The 23,053-nt window shown below is 40.8% G+C and overlaps 1 protein-coding gene and 1 long non-coding RNA gene across 2 annotated transcripts in view; both read left to right on the top strand.

The window, feature by feature from the left end:
* LOC139567089 (zinc finger protein 180-like) overlaps positions 1–16,518 on the top strand; it is a 38,476-nt gene extending 21,958 nt beyond the window's left edge. Inside the window, exon 2 of the mRNA XM_071388574.1 lies at positions 15,208–16,518. Within this exon, the coding sequence (XP_071244675.1) occupies positions 15,208–15,527 (320 nt within the window). The 3' untranslated portion in view covers positions 15,528–16,518. The remainder of the gene's footprint in view (positions 1–15,207) is intronic.
* Positions 1–23,053, top strand: part of LOC139567102 (uncharacterized) — a 117,546-nt gene that overhangs the window by 56,147 nt on the left and 38,346 nt on the right. The gene's annotated exons all lie outside the window — the stretch shown is intronic.

Below are 23,053 nucleotides of genomic sequence, written 5' to 3' on the forward strand. Positions count from 1 at the left end.
AAGCTACGGTCTAAAAATAGCCTGAAGGACAGAGACCAGAATATGAGAGGTTGGTTTCACTAAAACCGTGAATCAGGAATTAAACAGTAAAATGGGATAAAAGACAATGAAACAATAAGAATATAGAGAAGAGGTAAGAAAGTATAGACAAAATAAATAACTAAAGGTAAAAGTAAGACGTTAGATAGAGATCTTAATGGAACGGGCAGTGGACCTGTGTGGCTCAGTTGGTAGAGCATGGTGCTTACAAACGCCTGGGTTGAGTGTTCAATTCCCACGGGGGGACCAGGATGAATATGTATGAACTTTCCAATTTGTAAGTCGCTCTGGATAAGAGCATCTGCTAAATGACTTAAATGTAACGTAAATGTAATCTTAAAAATTGATTAGAACTGTAACAACAAACCAAATGAATAAATAATGATATCTGTAAAGGGAAAAAAAACAGTGATATTTGAAGTACTGTACTAGAATAAGACATTAAGTCATCTGTAGTATTCAGAAATAATGTATGTACTGTATAGAGTAGGCTTCGATAAAAGAAATTAAGTGATGTGACAAATGAATTATTAATTGGAAAGGAGATTGGCTCTACCTCGGAAAAATAGTAAATAAAAGGTGTAGAAATACATGGGAGTATTTAGGAAAAATAAATAAATAAATAGTCGCATGGGACCAAAATGTGAAGCTCGATTTGTAGGCGTTCTGATGTCAACATTCTATCATCAGAAAATACATTGCGATGAGGTTGTGTGTGTGGTTCCTCTAGTCCTCGCAGACGTGCGGGTGATTGGCAGAACTATTGACAAGATCTAAGAACCAATAAGAAAATAGCTCTCTGTTCTGGATATAGGTATATCGGGTATGGGAAAATTAGTGTAATGTGACATTAGAACTTAGTGCGGTAGTAGGAAATGCCGCTATACAAGAGTTTATATCCTTGTCAAAATAACAAACAACTAATTGGTTTGAGGTTAGTGAGAATGGAATTTTTTACTTGTCGGTGTATAGTCTCTGAGCGAACAATGAGTGTTTCATAGAGATTACAGTTTATATGTGGTCAAGAAGAAGTATTAGATCACGTTTGACATCTAGTAAAATAACGATGGAATTTTAATTGTTAGACATTCTATACCACAATTCTCTGGAACTGTTAAAGACGCTTTAGAATAAAATCTATGGATAAGTAAAATTATTGGTTTGCTGACTAAAAGGTAACGTTGTGAATATTAACAATATGTACACTTTCTTTTCCAGAAAGAATAAGGGAAAAAAAGGGTTTTTTAATCTTCTCTGGTCAAAAATATCATTGGAGACTGTATTACTGTGGAAAGCAGTTAATTAAAGTCAGCTGCTATAAAAAATATCTGGATAAGGCTAAAAAATGGAGTTCTGGATAAGTGAGTCCAGTCCCTGTGTGCTATTGGCTATGGTTACTAGTAAGTGCACCATGTACTGGGAATGAATATACATTAGTAGATTTATTGGAAGGGCTTTTTCCACTTCAGTTTCAATTTGGGTATGCAGAAGGATGGAAATGTTTTTTGAAAAATGTATTTAAGTTGTTCCTAAAGAAAGGGGAGTGGAAACATTTTAATGGTGTCAAAATGCCCTGATTCCTAAGAATTTCCTGTGGAAGACTGATCACCTTTTACTAGAAATTGTTGGAACAGGTGGGATTTACTTTTTAAATGATTAAAAGACACAAGACTCTATTCAAAATGTATAATTACTTTGAAAATCTATTATGTCCCTGGGAAAATTATGAAGAGTTGTACCCTTAAATTGAATAAGTTATTCGGAATAGGTTTATTTTTTTTTTTTTTTGATATAACATGTGTTCATAGGTAAAATTATCAGTTCCTTGGGGTTATGGTCTTTGGGTAAATACACAAATGTGCTTTGTTCATTCTGCATATAAAAAGTGATGTAAGTTATTCCAAAGGGTTTGTTGGAGTGTGGGTTTCTGTGAGGGTTTTGTTGATAAAAACATCATCTATAATTCATCTGAGAGAACACTGGTGGAATAAGGGAGTTATCATAAGAAGGTGACGTCAGAATGCTTTAAGGCATGGGAGAGAATATCACCACAAGTGGGTGTGGAGATCAAACCCACCCTAACCGACTGAACAGTGAGGGACAACTGTGTCTGATGACCTGTGAACTGTATCTAAAAAAAAGACATGCTGAAATGACATTATATTTGTTGGGAGAATAATGACTTAAAGTTATTGGGGTACTGATTTTTTTATTATCAGGCCATTCATGAGAGAAACTGAGACAAAAGGGCTATTGGGAAAATAGATGGTACTGGTAATTAAAGTGTTTAGTATAAATGTTAATTATTAAAGGGATGTTGTGTATTGAATAGATAAGGTCAAATTTGAGTTAAAGTAAACACTAAGGACTGTTATCCTGAATATTGGGTTGGAAAATGTATTTAAGAAATAACTGTTTAGTTATTTAGATATAGGACTGTTTAAATTTAATAGGCCTAGGGAAGCTCTGGAAACTAATCCTGAGACAAGGTGGTTGACAAAACTTACAGAATATTAGATTACAGGTTTTTTTGTTTCTTTTGTTTTATAATGCCATTGGAATTGTAATGATAAAATGTAATAATATAAGTAATTGAATAAAAAGGTAGTCTGTTGTGCGATGATACCCAAGAATGAAGAAGAAAGAGACCAATAATAACATGGGCATAGAATGAAACAGATGGACGTTTTCTCCAGGTTTAATTACATTACGAATAGTGGAAATTTATTGCAAATGTGAAATTATTATAATTTTTTTTTTTTTTTTTTTTTCTTTCTCTTTTTCTCGTTTGGTCAATTTATTTTTGTTTTGAGGAACATAAGGTTGTGTATATGTTCCTGAGGAGGGACTGATATAAATGATATATAAATTGACTTAAGGATGTTTTAAGTATGTATCAAACAATGGCAGTTATGGGTTAGGGGACATATAAATGAAGGTAATGGTAGTAAAGGGGTGTTATTTCTAGAAATATGTATAAAAATAGAGATAATTCACAGAAAAGGAAAGACAGCTGGCTGTGTAAAATATAGGGACAATTCTAAAGTAAATAGAACAATTCACATATCTAAAGATATGGTAAAAAGAATAAGTGGTGGCATTTTGAACACTAGAGCAAAAGTTTAAGAAACTTATTACTTAGTTTTGATAGGATTGGATATTAATCCAACTGGAAGACATTTGACTGATTACATGTTATTGTATAGCAGTTGATGTAGGGAACATCATTTGATTATCATTGAATATTTCTGTGGCAGGAGGCCAGGTATTTGAGGCAGAATGGTTACATAGGGCTGTTATTAAAAATTAAGATTTAGTGATCTTGCTAATGTTGTCAGGAAATAACCCATGTGTTAGTGTGTATGTCCTCAGGAAAAAAAACAGCCAGAAATGGAAGGGCTTGGGCTGCATTCTGGAGACTGAGTGTACATCAAGATACACCAGGCTGGTGGTATACTTCTTACAACACTGCAGTGGTAAAGTTCTTTATGTCTCTCTTTGGTGGGTACATAAGTCTCACGAGAAGTAAGGTCCAGCTGAATAATGGGTGAGCTTGAAAACACCATGACAGAGGATGTGGAATCAGAGAGAGAAAGAGAGAGAGATTAGATTCCACTATAGACATACTGGGTTGAGTTTGGAGGCTACTTGTTTTATTTTTAATACATCATATGAAAGAGAATGGATGATAGGATATTATACTCTAAACAAACATGTTAAAGGGATTGATATGAAAGCATATACAGTGTTGAATTAATTCAAGAAGAGAGAATGTTAATTGTAGGTTATGCACATGATTATCAGTTGAAATGGAGTAGATGGGAAACTAAGTAAAAATGACATGATTTGGGAACACCTCTCAGAACCTGTGGCCGAAAGGGGAAGACTGGGTGGAAGCATGAGGAAGCTTTTTAGGGCTTTTATTTTTGTGGAGTCCAGCAGAAAAGTATCCTGGAGGCATAGAGTCAGGTAAAGAGAGAGTGGGAATTGTCATGGTCTCAGATTTCAGTTTGCATGAATATATTTATGCATAACACATAACATTGTCAATGCTGTTATGTTTTGTCTGTTGTTTTCCAAGTCTTATGTTTAGGAAACCAGAAGGAGAGGGGTTCGCCAGCTTCAGCTGGAATGTCTGTTTGTTGTGTGATGAGTGATGGAAGTAAGAGGATGTATGGTGCAATCTTAGAACAGAGGCCATAAGTCTCTAAGTATGAATGCTTCACAGAAAGTAGGCAGAAACCTGAACCAGGATGAGAGGTTCTGCGTCTGATGATCCAAGGGGACCAGAAGGACCTCTCTCAGTGGTACCAGGAGATCTAGTCCACGTTGGAGGGATCCGGAGGAAGTGGGATCAACCGAGGAGAGATGGACCCTATGAGGTGGCCAAAGCAACAAGAACGGCCGTCCAAGTGAAAAGAAGCCAGACGTGGTACCATCTGAACCACTGCAGCTGAGTCCCAACAGAGAGAAGGATACAACCACATAGAGATGAGGACACTGAGGATGCTGATTCACCAGGAGGGAGCCTGGAGGGAGCAGGAGCAGCGGAAACGATTGAGACGCCAGGGAGGAGCCAAGAAAACAGCAAATGAAGTGAAAGCCAAAATACGACAAGTGCACCGACTAATGCACCCAGAAGAGGAGGAGAGGCCTCACAAGGCACAGAATGAGAACATCTTTTCCATAAAAATTGGAACCTTCCAGATGGAAGTTAAGTCCGGCCTGAGGAGGGAGCCTCAGGTGAAGAAAGTGGAGGAAAAGTCCCGCAAGCTGAAGAACATGGGGATTTCCCCACAATTGACTTTCAAACTTTTGAATGGTCTCCTTTACAGACAATTGAAGTTAGAACAACAAAAGAATAATGACATTGACATAACAGAAGTAACAGTGAATTCTAGTATAGAACCAACAGACTAATGCACAATCAAGACGTAGGATGGAAGCAGGAAGAGAAGAAAGGAATCAGTCGAACAATCCAAAAAGACTGACAAGGTTTGAATCTCTGTTCCACCTCAACTTATAACAGAAGCTGGAGAACTGAAGTCTATCTCAATCATAAGGATCAAACCCTTACTGGAGATGGCACTCTGTGGATGGACACATCACCAAACAAAGGGACAAGTCGTTTGGGATCCGAAAGGATGTGACCTGACATTAATCAAAGAAAAAGACGAGAGGGTGCTCATCATGAATCAGATTGAACCAGTTGAAGGTGAAGAATTAATAGTTGAAATAACAAGAACAACAGTGACCGAAGGGAGTAGCACCATGGTCATTAAGATTGATCCTACCCCTGCACCTGAACAGGAAGAGCCTGTGACAACAACAAGGGTGGCGGCTGCTGTGACGACCACAGTAGCTACCACTAAGATGACATCAATCTCCCTTACCAAGCAGATCACCGTATCCACAAAGCAACCTGAGACATCAGAGTCAGGAGAGTTTTTTACTGACATTTGGAACTTTCTGATAAACTCTAATGATCTACCTCAAGATAAGAACATTGAAAAAGCGACAGAATTAGATATATTAGAACCACTCAAGGACAGCACATGAGAAGAAGTAGTGAAGAACGAGTGGTACAAATGGGCTAAGTATATGGCAAACAAACATAGAATGGACAATTGTATTTTGTGTAGAAAATCACATTTGTCTGATCTTTTAATAGTTTCTGAACTGTCATCATTTCAAAACTGTGTAAGTTGGAAAAAGGACCATTGTACCAATAGAAAGTATTCTATTCCCTTGTGTGACATAGAATATAGGATTGCTCTGGGTAAGCACTAGGGGTAAAACTATGTTGAATAAGACCATGTTGGGAGACAATGATTGTGATGCCTATAACATTAGGACTGAATTAACTGTACCTCAATTAGACAGAGGTACCGTGATTGAAGGAAAATATGAATGTTTTTACAGACACCACACCGAAGGAATTGATGTAGGAAACACCACAGTAGAAGTGATACTATTTGGGTGTTAGAGAATGTGGGAGTTTGTAAAAGTAATGATAAAGGGTTGATTATGAATAGAAAAGGGTTGTGTGGTCACATAACTCAGGTTGCACCGTCTCTCACTATGCTAAAGAATCAAGACAGAGGTATTGCGGATAATTTCTGGATGTGTGGAAAAAACAAATTGTTGAATGTATTGCCTAATGAATGGATTGGTCTTTGTGTCTTAGTTAGAACAATTCAACAGGTTACCATTATTAAATCACCCCACGATGACTCTGTTAATTCTAGAGTTAAAAGGAAGTATGAGGAAGACCCTGAGGTATACCTTGATGTAATTGGCCAGCCTAGAGGTGTACCTCGAGAGTTCAAGGCAAGAGATGAAGTTAAATCAGGATTTGAATCTATGTTTTTGTGGATGACACCAAATAAAAATTTAGAGTGGATTAATTATATATATTATAACCAACAGATGTTTATTAACTATACTGATTCGGCTCCAACGGCGTTGGGGGAACAGGTACAGGCTACCAGTAAAATGACTTGGAGAAATAGACAGGCTCTCCATTGGCTCTTAGCGGAGAAGGGTGGAGTTTGTGTCATGTTTGGGGATGACTGTTGCACCTTTATTCCCAATATTGCTATGGACAAACTCAAAGGATTATGAGCAGAAGTAAAGGCTAATACTGGTTTAGACTCCCTTGTATGGGATTGGTTAGTCCTAGCGTTAGGAAAGTGGGGAGCCATGTTTGCTAGGATGGCCATCGTGTTGGAAGGAGGGTTATTGGCTCTGGGTATTGCAGTTTGTTGTGTTATACCCCTGGTAAAGTTAATTATGGTTCAGACAACAGTTAAACAGATGTCTGTAATGAGAGATGACCCTCCTGTGGTGATTGATCCTGTACCGGGTAGCCCAGGCAAGTATACTAATAAGTATGGAAAGCCTTGTAATGCGGTCGGTGGACCTTTGGACTGCCCCTTTGGGAATCCAAACTGTCTATATAGAGTAGTTCCTGGAGGTGGTTATGCTTGTCACGATTTTCGTAAGGATGATTTCCATGTATATGTTCAATTACCCAGTTCAGATATATGTTTACTTATACATGTCCACAAAAAGTGTCATTTGCGTCACTATTGCAAGTGGTGTACAAAAATTCATGAGGATGGTCATAACCATCACCCAGAACCTTTTTTCTGTGCCAAGTGTTAAAGAGGAGCTTGTCTTATTTGTAAGGATGAGGACTGTGCTCCTAGATAATGGGGTTTTAGCATTTTTATTTGGCCTAATGCTTTGTGTTCTTTGTATGTTTCTTTGAATTTTTATATATATATCGATGAACATATATATTTTCTTTTAATTAAAGTTAGTTTTGCCTTCTAAAAATAGGATCATTTTACAAAAACATGTTAGGTGACAGAGGGTATTCCGGTTACAAGTGTCTATGGACCATGTATTAAATCATCTAACAAAGGTTGGTAGGTGTCTGCAGGGGGGAATAATGTTGAAATGTTTTGTCTAGTTAGGTTTTCTTTCATGTTTCTAATTAGATCTTTTACTCTTATGAAAATTGGAGATGTTTGGTCTAGTTAGGTTTTCTTTAATGTTTCTGATTGGATCTTTTACTCCTATTTCACATTGGAGATGTTTGGTCTAGTTAGTTTATATGCTTTACTTTGTTTTTATTTTTTGTATTTTCTTGTTTATCATAGGTATTTTCATTTACTATCCCAATGTCTTATTTGTATCATTTATGTGGCTAAATAGCCCCAGAGGGGGGATTGTAGTAGTAACATAAGACACATGGATAACATATAAAGACATAAGACAGCTGAACATTAAAGTAACGAACCACATGTTCACGTTGATCATGAGACTGTGGTAATGGAGATATACTAAGGGACGTTCTGGCCCTCTTATTTTCTCCATTGTGCTGACAGACTGACCAGACACATGGGCACCTAAAACAATTGGACACACTAGACTTATAGTCTACACATTCCACTAAAAGCACACATACCAGAGAAATATGCCTAAAGCAACTGGACACTAATGATAAGAAGAGACATAGAGTCTGCCAATTCCAATAAGGACATACCAGAGAACATGCTGGGGCATTGAGTTAAATATAGGCCTATAGGATAGATGGACATATATTATTTTTAAGACAAGCACGGGTTTGGCCACTATTATAATTTAACTGAAAGCAGATAATGGGCGTTAGTAGGCGTGAACAAGCAGGAAGCCTGAACTAAAAAGATAATGATGGCAGGAAGAATTAGGGGAAGTATGCTTATTTGCATATGGGGTGGACCCATATGCTATTTATGTATAAATGTTGGAACCGGGGTGTGTTCCGCGGTGTGTGTTCCGCGGGGTGTGTTCCGCGGGGACATGCCAGTTGGCTGTACAGTTGTAATAAAGAGCATGTTTGAATTTACAAGTTCTGATAAGCGTTGTATTTGAACTGATTTTCCACGACACAAGCAAGTTGCTTAGAAATCCCAATAAAATCTGATTGAAAAGACGGTGACCTCAAAAAACAAACAAAAAATCTGAATGGTTTGTCCTCTGGGTTTCGCCTGCTAAATATGTTCTGTTATACCCACAGACATGATTCAAACAGTTTTAGAAACTTCAGAGTGTTTTCTATCCAGATCTACTAATAATATGCATATCTTATCTCCTGGCGATGAGTAACTGGCAGTTGAATTTGGGTATGTTTTTCATCCAAACGTGAAAATACTGCCCCCTACCCTAGAGAAGTTAATAGTATGTTGTACCTAGTTTCCCTCCTTCAGGGAACAGTAGTTATAGTCATAACGTGGATTTAATAGTATGTTGTACCTAGTTTCCCTCCTTCAGGGAACAGTTGTTATAGTCATAACGTTACGCTTGTCATATGATAAACTTCAACTTAAATACAGGATCTTGCTGTCGGAAAGTTTTTTTGTATTCTGAAATGCACTCGAACTATGTATCATTTTGTGGCTCCTTATGTTACTCTGTGAAAACAGTTTTCATGGGCACAGAAATACTAAATAATTCCAGAGTTTGCTAAATCCAATGGTTTTTAACAGAGTCATCTTGTAATCCAAGATGGCGTAGCATTAAGACCGGTTTGTTTTAAATGTTATGTTTTTTGTGTTTTTTTGTATATATTGCAATATATTTAAACCTTTTTCCATTTTTAAATTAAATATACCTTCCGGCAACCCGCCTCATCCAATGTGATACGGATCTGCTATTGTTTTAGACCTTATAGCTAGAACCTCCATCAGAACCAAGCCATCAGAAAGAAGCTAACCAACTAATTAGCTACTAGCTTTTTAGTCATTGTTAGCCACTGCTAGCGGCCTTTACCTTTTTAGCTCAGACACCAGCCACTTTTAGCCTGGATAACACCTGCCAGTCTGCACAGCGCGATATCAACCCTGAGCATATCGGACTGTTTTTCTCCACTACATCACCGTATTCCTGCCGTAAGCTCTGGACCATTACACCGGATAATCGCAGCTAGCTAGCTGCCACCGTGTGGCCCAGCCCCGAAGTTAGCCTTGAGCCAGGCCCATCTCCCAGCCTGCTCAGTGGACCCTATGATCACTCGGCTACACAGCTGATGCCTCCCAGACTCTTCACTAAGACGACTAGAAGCCACTACATCACCGGATTCCTGCCGTAAGCTCTGGACCTTTGCACCGAATTGGCTATAGTGGCTAACGCCCTTGTCCCGAAGCTAGCACCAGTTAGCCTCGAGCCAGGTGCATCTCCCAGCTAGCAAACAAAATTACTCCAGCTACAATACCTCTTGCCAATTGGCCTGGACCCTTTGTCGACACGGAGCCCCGCCGATCCATCACGACTGGTCTGCTGACACAATTCCGTCCGATGTGCCCTCAACCGGCCTTTGCCAGACGTCAGTGACGCCCTTGTCCCGAAGCTATCACCAGTTAGCCTCGAGCCAGGCACATCTCCCGGCTAGCGTAGTAATGACTACCTAACGGCTTCCCTGGTTCATATATTGCTGTTCACTGGACCCTATGATCACTTGGCTACATAGCTGATGCCTGCTGGACTGTTCATTAATCACGGTATTCCATTTTGTTTATTTTGTTTATCTGTCGGCCCCAGCCTCAAACTCAGGCCCTGTGTGTCGTTAACTTACCCTCTCTGCCCGTTCATCGCCATTTTACCGGTTGTTGTTGTCTTAGCTGATTAACTGTTGTCTTACCCGTTGTTGTCTTAGCTAGCTCTCCCAATCAACACCTGTGATTGCTTAATGCCTCGCTTTATTAATCTCTAATGTCTATATGCCTTGTATACTGTTGTTTAGGGTAGTTATCATAGTTTTATTTTACTGTCGGAGCCCCTTGTCCCACTCAACATGGCTCAGAGAACTCTTTTGTCCCACCTCCCACACTTGCAGTGACCTCGCCTAGCATAACTGGTGCCTCCAGAGATGCAACCTCTATCATCACTCAATGTCTAGGTTTACCTCCACTGTACTCGCACCCTACCATACCCCTGTCTGTACATCATGCCTTGAATCTATCCTACCACGCCCAGAAATCTGCTCCTTTTATTCTCTGTTCCCAACGCACTAGATTACCAGTTCTGATAGCCTTTAGCCGTACCCTCATCCTACTCCTCTGTTCCTCGGGTGATGTAGAGGTTAACCCAGGCCCTGTGTGTCCACAGGCACTCTCATTTGTTGACTTCTGTAACCATAAAACCCTTGGTTTCATGTTTTACTCACTGCTTTAGCACACTCCACCAACCTTGATCCTTGCCGTGTCTGAATCCTGGCTTTGGAAGGCCACCAAGAATTCTGATATTTCCATCCCCATCTACACCATTTTCTGTCAAGATAGAACTGCCAAAGGGGGAGGAGTTGCAATCTACTGCAGAGATGGCCTGCAAAGTTCTATCATACTTTCCAGGTTTATGCCCAAACATTTCGAGCTTCTAATTTAAAAAATGTATCTCTCCAGAAATAATTATCTCACTGTTGCTGCCTGTTATAGACCCCCCTCTGCTCCCAGCTGTGCCCTGGACACCATATGTGAATCGATTGCCCCCCATCTATCTTCAGTTCGTTCTGCTAGGTGACCTAAACTGGGATATGCTTAACACCCCGGTCATCCTACAATCCAAGCTTAGATGCCCTCAATCTCACACAAATTATCAAGGAACCCACCAGGTACAACCCTAAATCCGTAAACATGTGCACCCTCATAGATATTATCCTGACCAACTTGCCCTCCAAATACACCTCTGCTGTTTTCAATCAGGATCTCAGCGATCACTGCCTCATTGCCTGCATCCGTTATGGGTCTGCGGTCAAACGACACTGTCAAACGCTCCCTAAAACACTTCTGCAAGCAGGCCATTCTAATCGACCTGGCCCGGGTATCCTGGAAGGATATTGACCTCATCCCGTCAGTAGAGGATGCCTGGTTGTTCTTTAAAAGTAATTTCCTCACCATCTTAAATAAGCATGCCCCTTTAAAAAATGTAGAACTAAGAACAGATATAGCCCTTGGTTCACTCTAGCCCTGACGGCCCTCGACCAGCACAAAAACATCCTGTGGCGTATTGCACTAGCATCGAATAGTCCCCGCGATATGCAACTTTTCAGAGAAGTCAGGAATCAATACACACAGTCAGTTAGGAACACAAAGACTAGCTTTTTCAAACAGAAATTTGCATCCTGTAGCTCTAACTCCCAAAAGTTTTGGGACACTGTAAAGTCCATGGAGAATAAGAGCACGTCATCCCAGCTGCCCACTGCACTGAGGCTAGGAAACACTGTCACCACTGATAAATCCACGATCATTGAGAATTTCAATGACCATTTCTCTACGGCTGGCCATGCTTTCCTCCTGGCTACCCCAACCCTGGCCAACAGCTCCGCACCCCCCGCAGCTACTTGCCCAAGCCTCTCCAGCTTCTCCTTCACCCAAATCCAGATGGCAGATGTTCTGAAAGAGCTGCAAAACCTGGACCTGTACAAATCAGCTGGGCTAGACAATCTGGACCCTCTCTTTCTAAAATTATCCGCCGCCATTGTTGCAACCCCTATTAGTAGTCTGTTCAACCTCTCTTCAAAGGGGGTAACACTCTAGACCCAAACTGTTACATACATCCTGTCATGCCTTTCTAAAGTCTTCGAAATCCAAGTTAACTTCTTTCAGCTAGGGGGCAGAATTTTTATGTTTGGAAAAATAACATTCCCAAGGTAAACTGACTATTTCTCAGGTCCAGATGCTAGAATATGCATATAATTGACAGAATAGGATAGAAAACACTCTAAAGTTTCCAAAACTGTCAAAATATTTTCTGTGAGTATAACAGAACTGATTTTGCAGGCAAAAACCTGAGGAAATCCAACCCGGAAGCGCCTTTATTTGGAAAAATCCCTGTTCCATTGCCTGCCCCTCCATTTAAAGGGGTATCAACCAGATTCCTTTTCCAATGGCTTCCTCAGGCTGTGACCAGGCGTTAGACATAGTTTCAAGCTTTTATTTTACCGTCCGTTTACCGTCCGGTTGAAATCTTATCGATTATGTATGTTAAAAACAACCTGAGGATTGATTATAAAAAATGTTTGACATGTTTCTACGAACATTACGGATACTTTTTGGAATTTTCGTCTGCCTTTCAGAACCGGAACGAGCCTGTGGTTTTCTGAACATAACGTGGAAACCAAATGGCGGTTTTTGGTTATAAAACTAATCTTTATCGAACAAAAATAACATTTATTGTGTAACTGGGAGTTTCGTGAGTGCAAACATCCGAAGATTATCGAAGGTTAATTTTATTGCTTTTCTGACTTTCGTGACCAAGCTAATTTGCGGCTAGCTGTTCTTACTGTTTTGTCTAGTGATTGATAAACTCACAAACGCTTGGATTGCTTTTGCTGTAAAGCATATTTTCAAAATCTGACACGATAGGTGGATTAACAACAAGCTAAGCTGTGTTTTGGTATATTTCATTTGTGATTTCATGATTATAAATATATATATTTTTTTTTATCTGGCGCTCTGCAATTCAGCGGTTGTTTACGAAAATGATCCCGCTAAAGAGATCCGTGCGGCAAGAAGTTAACAAACAGATCACTGACTATTTCTATTCCCACCGTACCTTCTCCGCTGTGCAATCCGGTTTCTGAGCTGGTCATGGGTGCACCTCAGCCACACTCAAGGTACTAAACGATATCATAACCGCCATCGATAAAAGACAGTACTGTGCAGCCGTCTTCATTGACCTGGCCTGTTGTCCGGACCTCTGGCGGTCTCTATAGGGGTACCACAGGGTTCAATTCTCGGGCCGACTCTTTTCTCTGTATATATCAACGATGTCGCTCTTGCTGCGGGTGATTCCTTGATCCACCTCTACCCAGATGACACCATTCTGTATACATCTGGCCCTTCTTTGGACCCTGTGTTAACAAACCTCCAAACAAGCTTCAATGCCATACAACACTCCTTCTGTGGCCTCCAACTACTCTTAAACGCAAGTAAAACTAAATGCATGCTCTTCAACCGATCGCTGCCCGCCCGCCCGACTAGTATCACTACTCTGGACGGTTCTGACTTAGAATATGTGAACAACTACAAATACCTAGGTATCTGGTATCTGGTTAGACTGTAAACTCTCCTTCCAGACTCATATTAAGCATCTCCAATCCAAAATGAAATCTCCAATCGGCTTCCTATTTCGCAACAAAGCCTCCTTCACTCACGCTGCCAAACATACCCTCGTAAAACTGACTATCCTACCTATCATTTACAAAATAGCCTCCAACACTCTACTCAGCAAACTGTATGCAGTCTATCACAGTGCCATCCGTTTTTTTACCAAAGCCCCATATACCACCCACCACTGCGACCTGTATGCTCTCATCGGCGGGCCCTCGCTACATATTCGTCGCCAAACCCACTGGCTCTGCTAAGTCTTTGCTAGGCCGCCTTAACTCAGCTCACTGGTCACCATAGCAACCCCCCCCATAGCACGTGCTCCAGCAGGTATATCTCACTGGTCATCCCCAAAGCCAACACCTCTGGCTGCCTTTTCTTCCAGTTCTCTGCTACCAATGACTGGAACGAATTGCAAAAATCGCTGAAGTTGGAGACTTATATCTCCCTCACTAACTTTAAGCATCAGCTATCTGAGCAGCTTACCAATCGCTGCAGCTGTACACAGCCCATCTGTAAATAGCCCATCCAACTACCTACCTCATCCCCTTGTTTTTATTTACTTTTTTGCTCTTGCACACCAGTATTTCTAGTTGCACATCATCATCTGCACATCTATCACTCCAGTGTTAATTTGCTAAGATACCTCGCTACTATGGCCTATTTATTGCCGTGCCTCCTTACTCCATTTGCACACACTGTATATAGATTTTTCTATTGTGTTATTGACTGTACGTTTGTTTATCCCACGTGTAACTCTGTGTTGTTTTTGTCGCACTGCTTTGCTTTATCTTGGCCAGGTCGCAGTTGTAAATGAGAACTTGTTCTCAACTAGCCTACCTGGTTAAATAAAGGTGATAAATAAAAAATAAAAAATACATTTCAAAAATCGTAACTTTATTGACAACACCCAAATGGATACTGTCATTAACGCGGTTCTTAATACTGTAGCAAACATATTAAACATGACATATAAACGAGCCTTACAGTTATAATCCAAAGTAGTGTGAAATGCACTCATAAGCAACCTGGAAATGGAGGTTACTCCCCTGAGTTGTCCCCTATTCACATTCAGAAAAATTTGTGAAAAACTAAAATTGCTCACCATTTTTTTCTCCAGGCAGATATACTACATCCATAACTATCGGTTTCCTCATTAGCAGGGAGGAGTTTCTGCAATCGAATTGCATGTGCATTGCCCTCGTACTGCAGTTTTATTAAACATAGAAAGGGGCCTATATTGGAGACCAAAAGTCGTCTGGCACACTGCTTAGAGTTTCAACAACATGAATAACTTATTTCTAGTCTACAATCTTAGATGTTACTACTAATGTGAAAACAAGACAAAATATGACTATTCTTGCTCATTTTAAGACAAATGTCAAATAATTTTAACATTCATTACAGACGTCAATTGTTGTACAACATCATGGCTACGCTGTTGGCATCACCTTTTACAGTGGATTTCTGCTGTTGTGGGCCTTTAATCATCTGTCTGACTTTGTTGTTCACACAGGAGAGAGACGGGACTATCGTGGATCCTCTGGGGAGCCTCAACAACCTCATGATGCTGAAGAGGCAGAGAAGAGTCTCTCCAGATCAGAACACCTCAAGAAACACCTGCAGACATCCACAGGGAAGAGAACTCACTGCTGCTCTGACTGTGGGAAGAGATTCACCTCCTCAGCAGGCATTAAAATTCATCAGAGAATCCAGACAGTAGAGAAACCTTATAGCTGTAATCAATGTGGGAAGAGTTTTGGTCGATCTAGCTATCTGACAGTGCACAAGAGAATACACACAGGAGAGAAATCTCTTAGTGGTGACCAAAGATAATCTGATAAAAGATATCTGATCAGATCTGAGAAAATACATACATGAAGGAGTTGTTTCATGATATCAATGAATTAATGTCACAATGTAGAATGTTTTAACATTGTAGTAGGAGTGTTTTAATGATGTCACAACATTGTAGTAGGAGTGTTTTAATGATGTCACAATGTAGAATGTTTTAACATTGTAGTAGGAGTATTTTAATGATGTCACAATGTAGAATGTTTTAACATTGTAGTAGGAGTATTTTAATGATGTCACAATGTAGAATGTTTTAACATTGTAGTAGGAGTATTTTAATGATGTCACAATGTAGAACCCAAAATGTTTGCCCCCTGTTCTATTGATTTCAGCATGATATGGATATTCGCCTCAGGGGATAAATCCAGGCTCTGAATTGAAAGAGTACTATTTATGTGACTTAACAAAAAAATAGTTGTTACACTTCCCACGTTGGTGACCCTCTTGAATCAAAATGCAACACTTCAAAATGTAGCTAGTTAGCTAGCCCTTTTCTACAAATTGTACTCTAACCAGTGATGTACACATTACTCCCAGATTCCGTGTGGTTATTGAGCTGTTAGTTTTAACAGGACGTGCAACCTCATCTCCCTCCTCTCGGCACAATTGATTTCAACATGATATCGATGAGTGATGACAAATAAGTGTTGCGTTCCTTTGTTTAGCGACCCCTACATTTAAATGCATCACTCCACAATGTTGCTGACTGTCTCCTGCAGGTTGTCCTCTAACCAGTGAGGTAAAAGATATCTCCCATTTCCATGTGTTTTTTTAGTTGTTAGTTTCAACAGCACGTACAACCTTATTTCCCCCCTAATCAATATCAGTGATTTATTGCTACTTGTCAAAACAACTGCGTTTTTGGTGATATGATATGGGGGGAAATGATTATGATATGATTATTGTGGCAGATGTTTGTGTATATAGCATATTTTATGTTTAGGTTTTCAATATATCCCAAACTGTTTCTGCATATTGGTTATTGATTTGGACACGTTAAAACTGTGTTTTCACATTGGGCTATCCCACCTAGCACAATGTAATTGAAAATATGTTGAAAATAAGACTATGCAATCAAATATTTCATATTTACAATTCATGTAACATTTAGTAATGGTAATTATTTCTGCAACCAACTGACACATTTTTTTATACAATTATATTGACGTTGTTGCCCTGATGTTAGAATATCAGGGTTAATTCTCAGATGTGCCAACCCAAATGTACTAGAGCATGACATTGGGGACTGGGCCCCGATCCAACAACATACCTATCTAGTGAACCCTGAAAAGAGAGAGAAGCTCCGCAGTGAGGTGGAAAGTTACTACGGATATTGCAGGAGTTTCCTCTTGAAATCAGACATGTCCGTTTTAAGGACAACTTGGTTGCTGATTGTCTCAAGGGGCGCAGTTAAAAAGTTGTGTGTTTAGCCAGTGCTTTGTTATGGATTAAAAAAAATAGATTTGTTGTGCGTTTAGTGGCTCAGGTAGTGCAGCTCATCCAGGATGGCACATCAATGCGAGCTGTGGCAAGAAGGTTTGCTGTGTCTGTCAGCGTAGTGTCCAGAGCATGGAGGCGCTACCAGGAGACAGGCCAGTACATCAGGAGACGTGGAGGAGGCCGTAGGAGTGCAACAACCCAGCAGCAGGACCGCTACCTCCGCCTTTGTGCAAGAAGGAGCAGGAGGAGCACTGCCAGAGCCCTGCAAAATGACCTCCAGCAGGCCACAAATGTGCATGTGTCTGCTCAAACGGTCAGAAACAGACTCCATGAGGGTGGAATGAGGGCCCGACGTCCACAGCTGGGGGTTGTGCTTACAGCCCAACACCGTGCAGGACGTTTGGCATTTGCCAGAGAACACCAAGATTGGCAAATTCGCCACTGGCGCCCTGTGCTCTTCACAGATGAAAGCAGGTTCACACTGAGCACATGTGACAGTCTGGAGACGCCGTGGAGAACGTTCTGCTGCCTGCAACATCCTCCAGCATGACCGGTTTGGCGGTGGGTCAGTCATGGTGTGAGGTTGCATTTCTTTGGGGGGCCGCACAGCCCTCCATGGGCTCGCCAGAGGTAGCCTGACTGCCATTAGGTACCGAGATGAGATCCTCAGACCCCTTGTGAGACCATATGCTGGTGCGGTTGGCCCTGGGTTCCTCCTAATGCAAGACAATGCTAGACCTCATGTGGCTGGAGTGTGTCAGCAGTTCCTGCAAGAGGAAGGCATTGATGCTATGGACTGGCCCGCCCGTTCCCCAGACCTGAATCCAATTGAGCACATCTGGGACATCATGTCTCGCTCCATCCACCAACGCCACGTTGCACCACAGACTGTCCAGGAGTTGGCAGATGCTTTAGTCCAGGTCTGGGAGGAGATCCCTCAGGAGACCATCCGCCACCTCATCAGGAGCATGCCCAGGCGTTGTAGGGAGGTCATACAGGCACGTGGAGGCCACACACACTACTGAGCCTCATTTTGACTTGTTTTAAGGACATTACATCAAAGTTGGATCAGCCTGTAGTGTGGTTTTCCACTTTAATTTTGAGTGTGACTCCAAATCCAGACCTCCATGGGTTGATAAATTTGATTTCCATTGATAATTTTTGTGTGATTTTGTTGTCAGCACATTCAACTATGTAAAGAAAAAAGTATTTAATAAGAATATTTCATTCATTCAGATCTAGGATGTGTTATTTTAGTGTTGCCTTTATTTTTTTGAGCAGTGTATGTGAAAGAATATAGTTCAGGAAATAATCCAAACCTAGTTCTGCCTAGTTAGGACATAACGTTATCTAGCTAGATAACGGTACTGTACTGTAGCTCATACAACGCCGACGGTCAAACCTGGATTTCTAATATTTACGGTAATTAGCTATAGTAACGTTATGGAAGATATTCACAGAAAACCATAATTGTCTTCGTTATTCATTATTAGTATGTTATATTATTATTATAAATGATTTCGAGACATATTCAGAGCCAAACATCAACCCAACTTAACCTTTTTAACTGTTGTCGCATCAAAACTTGTCACCATCGTTTTCAGTTGTAATTGCGAAGTTCCCGGAAGAAGTCCAGCAACAACGGAGGTTCCTCGATGAACCCACCTTCTAACAAGTTCTTTGAAGAACCTTTTGGGGCTGTTTTTCGTTGACCAAGAACCCTACGGTTCTTAGGGGATCTGAGAACAACTCCAGTTGAACCCTTCATTTTTAGAGTTGTAGTCGGCTCTATTTACTCTCAGATTCAAAACATGCTGATTAGCATCAACGGTCAAGTCAGCTGCTGCTGCTCCAATACAGTATGAGGTGAGACGGTGAACTGATGTTGAACCGGGCAGTCAGCTGCTGCTCCAATACAGTATGAGGTGAGACAGTGAACTGATGTTGAACTGGGCAGTCAGTCATTCATTCTGTACTATGAGTCTATCAAATAAAATAAAAATGTATCTTAGAGTGAAATGCTTATTTTCAAGCTAGACTATATACAGGGGGTACCGGTACAGAGTTAATGTGGAGACCATATACAGGGGGTACCGGTACAGAGTCAATGTGGAGACTATATACAGGGGGTACCAGTACAGAGTCAATGTGCGGGCTCACCGGTGAGTCGAGGTAATTGTTGTAATATGTACATGTAGGTAGAGTTATTAAAGTGACCATGCATAGATGATAACAGAGAGTGTGGGGGGGCTTCCTCTGACACCGCCTGGTATAGAGGTCCTGGATGGCAGGAAGCTTGGCCCAAGTGATGTAATGGGCTGTACGCACTACCCTCTGTAGTGCCTTGTGGTCAGAGGCAGAGCAGTTGCCATACCAGGCAGTGATGCAACCAGTCAGAATGCTCTCGATGGTGCAGCTGTAGAACCTTTTGAGAATCTGAGGACCCATGCTAAATCTTTTCAGTTCACTCCCAGCAATTTAATGGGTATTTACCAACGTTTCGGCATCACTGTGCCTTCTTCAGGGTGATGTCATGAATACTCGAACCAGGTTATGTAGACAAACAGTGCAATTAGTGTAACCAATGACAATAGTGAGGGGTGTGTCATAATGATTAAGTTAATGAAAATTAATTAGTGAAACTGTTAAAAAATAATATATGGCATATTAAATATATTACTCTATTGTTATCATATAGAAACATCATGGAATATTGTACATCATATTAAATATATTACTCTATTGTTATCATATAGAAACATCATGGAATAATGTACATCATATAAAATATATTACTCTGTTATCATATAGAAACATCATGGAATATTGTACATCATATTAGCATCAACATACATTATTGTTTCATCCAATTTCAAATAAGGATATTTCATATTTTCAAGTTCAGAAGTCAGAACCCATCACCTGCTATGTAAAAGAGACAGAAGAATGCACAATGGTCAATGCTATCCGGGATCCTTGGGACATCCCTACCCTAAACCCTAACCTTAACCCCTACCTTAACCATTTTAAATGTCAACTTCAACGGGCTAGGGACGTCCCAAGGATGTATCTCTATCTCTTTACATTGCTTATGCATATTTGGTGGCCTGACTGTGTCCAGACTATGTCAAAGGCCCATCCTGTTAGATCTGAACCTCATGGAGCTTGGAGTGATCGGATGACAGAAGTCACATTTAGGTGACAGGTGTAACTGAGGCTGTAGATGCGCCATATCCATTACTTTGAGTGTTTTATATAATATGACTAAATGTGTTGCAGGGGCAGTCAAGAAATGGAACAGCAAGGCCACAGAACATGACATAAGCAGAGCTGTGGGAGACCACCTCAAGCCCCTGGTAGAGCCGGCTGTGGTGTTTACCACTCCACCACGCCTTCAGCAGGCTGGAAAAGTGGGATTGATCCATTTGTTTGTTTCAGTAGTTGAATCCTTTGACGTATTGTTGATTTCAAAATGTTTCATTTTCAACAAGTGAACTGGGTTAGTTGAAAAGTGATACTAAACGTACATACCAGCACTATATTGACATAGTGGAAGATATACTGAATATATACTGTTTTTCATACTAAGACGGACCAATATATGTGTTGCTTTTGCACATATTTATTCATTGGTTTAGCAAGAGTCTGTTGATTGGTCAGTCATTGGGTTAATTTGTTTTGCAATATGTTCAAATCAAATCAAGCTTTATTTATACAGCACATTTCAGACATGATGCAACACAATGGCTTCACAGGAAAAAACAATGAAAATAAACAAATATTTACCACAACAAACATAAGAGGATAAAAAAGATTAACAACTGAAAGACTACTGAACATTCAAAGGAAATGCCATTGATTAAAATACTAAGAATTGGATGCAACATCCAACCCTAAATATAAACTTGTTATACTCCATTGTTTGTTGTTACGTTCCCCAGCAAGAAAACCAGAAAAGTCCCTTAAATAGAATCGGGAACTAACAAAGAGTCACTGACAACAACCACAACTAAACAGGTGGGGTTTTAGTAGTGGTTCTGAAAGACACTATGGGGGTGTCCACTGAAAGTTGACTAGTAACAACAACTGGGACCTAAAAGACACCCACCATGAGACCCACTAAATCTGCCCAAGAACAGGCAAACAAAAGAAAAACCCACACCAAACTTACAGACAGGAAGCAAACCAAAAAGGTGGATCGACTAAAAGGTGTTGACTCTCCACATCTATCAAGACAACTGGAGCACTGGGCCAGACACTCTTAAATAGAACCTGGACCAGCTCAGGTGAAACACCTTCCCACAAACGAGATGGACAAGCCAGCACAGGTGTAACACATACTGACTAACGAGGTGACACCAATCAGTGCGCCCAACATGCTAACGAGTTATACGTGCTATACGTGATAAAGTCCAACCTGAAAACATAAATGTAACACTTTCCCCCTTAAGACAACAAATAGATCCTATATTTTTCCCCCACAAGCTTCTAGAACTCTCGTCTTCCTAAAACTCACTAAGTTCTAGAACTCTCGTCCCCTTGGAACAAAAGAAATTGTGATCCATGGCAACGCACTGGCTAAACGCAAAACTTGCTGACTGCCCACCCTTGAGACAATCACCAACCAACTCCTGCAATATCTGTATTAACTTTCCACCTCACTGCGGAGCTTCTCTCTTTTTTCAGGGTTCACTCGATAGGCATGTTGTTGGATCGGGCCCCAGTCCCCAATGTCATGCATTTGGGTTAGCACATCTGAGAATGAATCCTGATATTCTAAAAGAAGGGTAACGTCAATTTTTATTTTTATTTATTTCACCTTTATTTAACCAGGTAGGCTAGTTGAGAACAAGTTCTCATTTGCAACTGCGACCTGGCCAAGATAAAGCATAGCAGTGTGAACAGACAACACAGAGTTACACATGGAGTAAACAATAAACAAGTCAATAACATGGTAGAAAAAAAGAGAATCTATATACAATGTGTGCAAAAGGCATGAGGTAGGCAATAAATCGAATAATTACAATTTAGCAGATTAACACTGGAGTGATAAATCATCAGATGATCATGTGCAAGAAGAGATACTGGTGTGCAAAAGAGCAGAAAAGTAAATAAATAAAAGCAGTATGGGGGGTGAGGTAGGTAAATTGGGTGGGTAGTTTACAGATGGACTATGTACAGCTGCAGCGATCGGTTAGCTGCTCGGATAGCAGATTTTTAAAGTTGTTGAGGGAGATAAAAGTCTCCAACTTCAGAGATTTTTGCAATTCGTTCCAGTCGCAGGCAGCAGAGAACTGGAAGGAAAGGCGTCCAAATGAGGTTTTAGCTTTAGGGATGATCAGTGAGATACACCTGCTGGAGCGCGTGCTGCGGGTGGGTGTAGCCATCGTGACCAGTGAACTGAGATAAGGCGGCACTTTACCTAGCATAGCCTTGTAGATGACCTGGAGCCAGTGGGTCTGACGACGAACATGTAGCGAGGGCCAGCCGACTAGGGCATACAGGTCGCAGTGGTGGGTCGTATAAGGTGCTTTGGTAACAAAACGAATGGCACTGTGATAAACTGCATCCAGTTTGCTGAGTAGAGTGTTGGAAGCTATTTTGTAGATGACATCGCCGAAGTCGAGGATCGGTAGGATAGTCAGTTTTACTAGGGTAAGTTTGGCGGCGTGAGTGAAGGAGGCTTTGTTGCGGAATAGAAAGCCGATTCTTGATTTGATTTTGGATTGGAGATGTTTGATATGAGTCTGGAAGGAGAGTTTGCAGTCTAGCCAGACACCTAGGTACTTATAGATGTCCACATATTCTAGGTCGGAACCGTCCAGGGTGGTGATGCTAGTCGGGCGTGCGGGTGCAGGCAGCGAACGGTTGAAAAGCATGCATTTGGTTTTACTAGCGTTTAAGAGCAGTTGGAGGCCACGGAAGGAGTGTTGTATGGCATTGAAGCTCGTTTGGAGGTTAGATAGCACAGTGTCCAAGGAAGGGCCGGAAGTATATAGAATGGTGTCGTCTGCGTAGAGGTGGATCAGGGAATCGCCCGCAGCAAGAGCAACATCATTGATGTATAC

This window comes from Salvelinus alpinus, unplaced genomic scaffold (assembly GCF_045679555.1).
Source record: "Salvelinus alpinus unplaced genomic scaffold, SLU_Salpinus.1 scaffold_43, whole genome shotgun sequence".
NCBI lineage: Eukaryota > Metazoa > Chordata > Actinopteri > Salmoniformes > Salmonidae > Salvelinus > Salvelinus alpinus.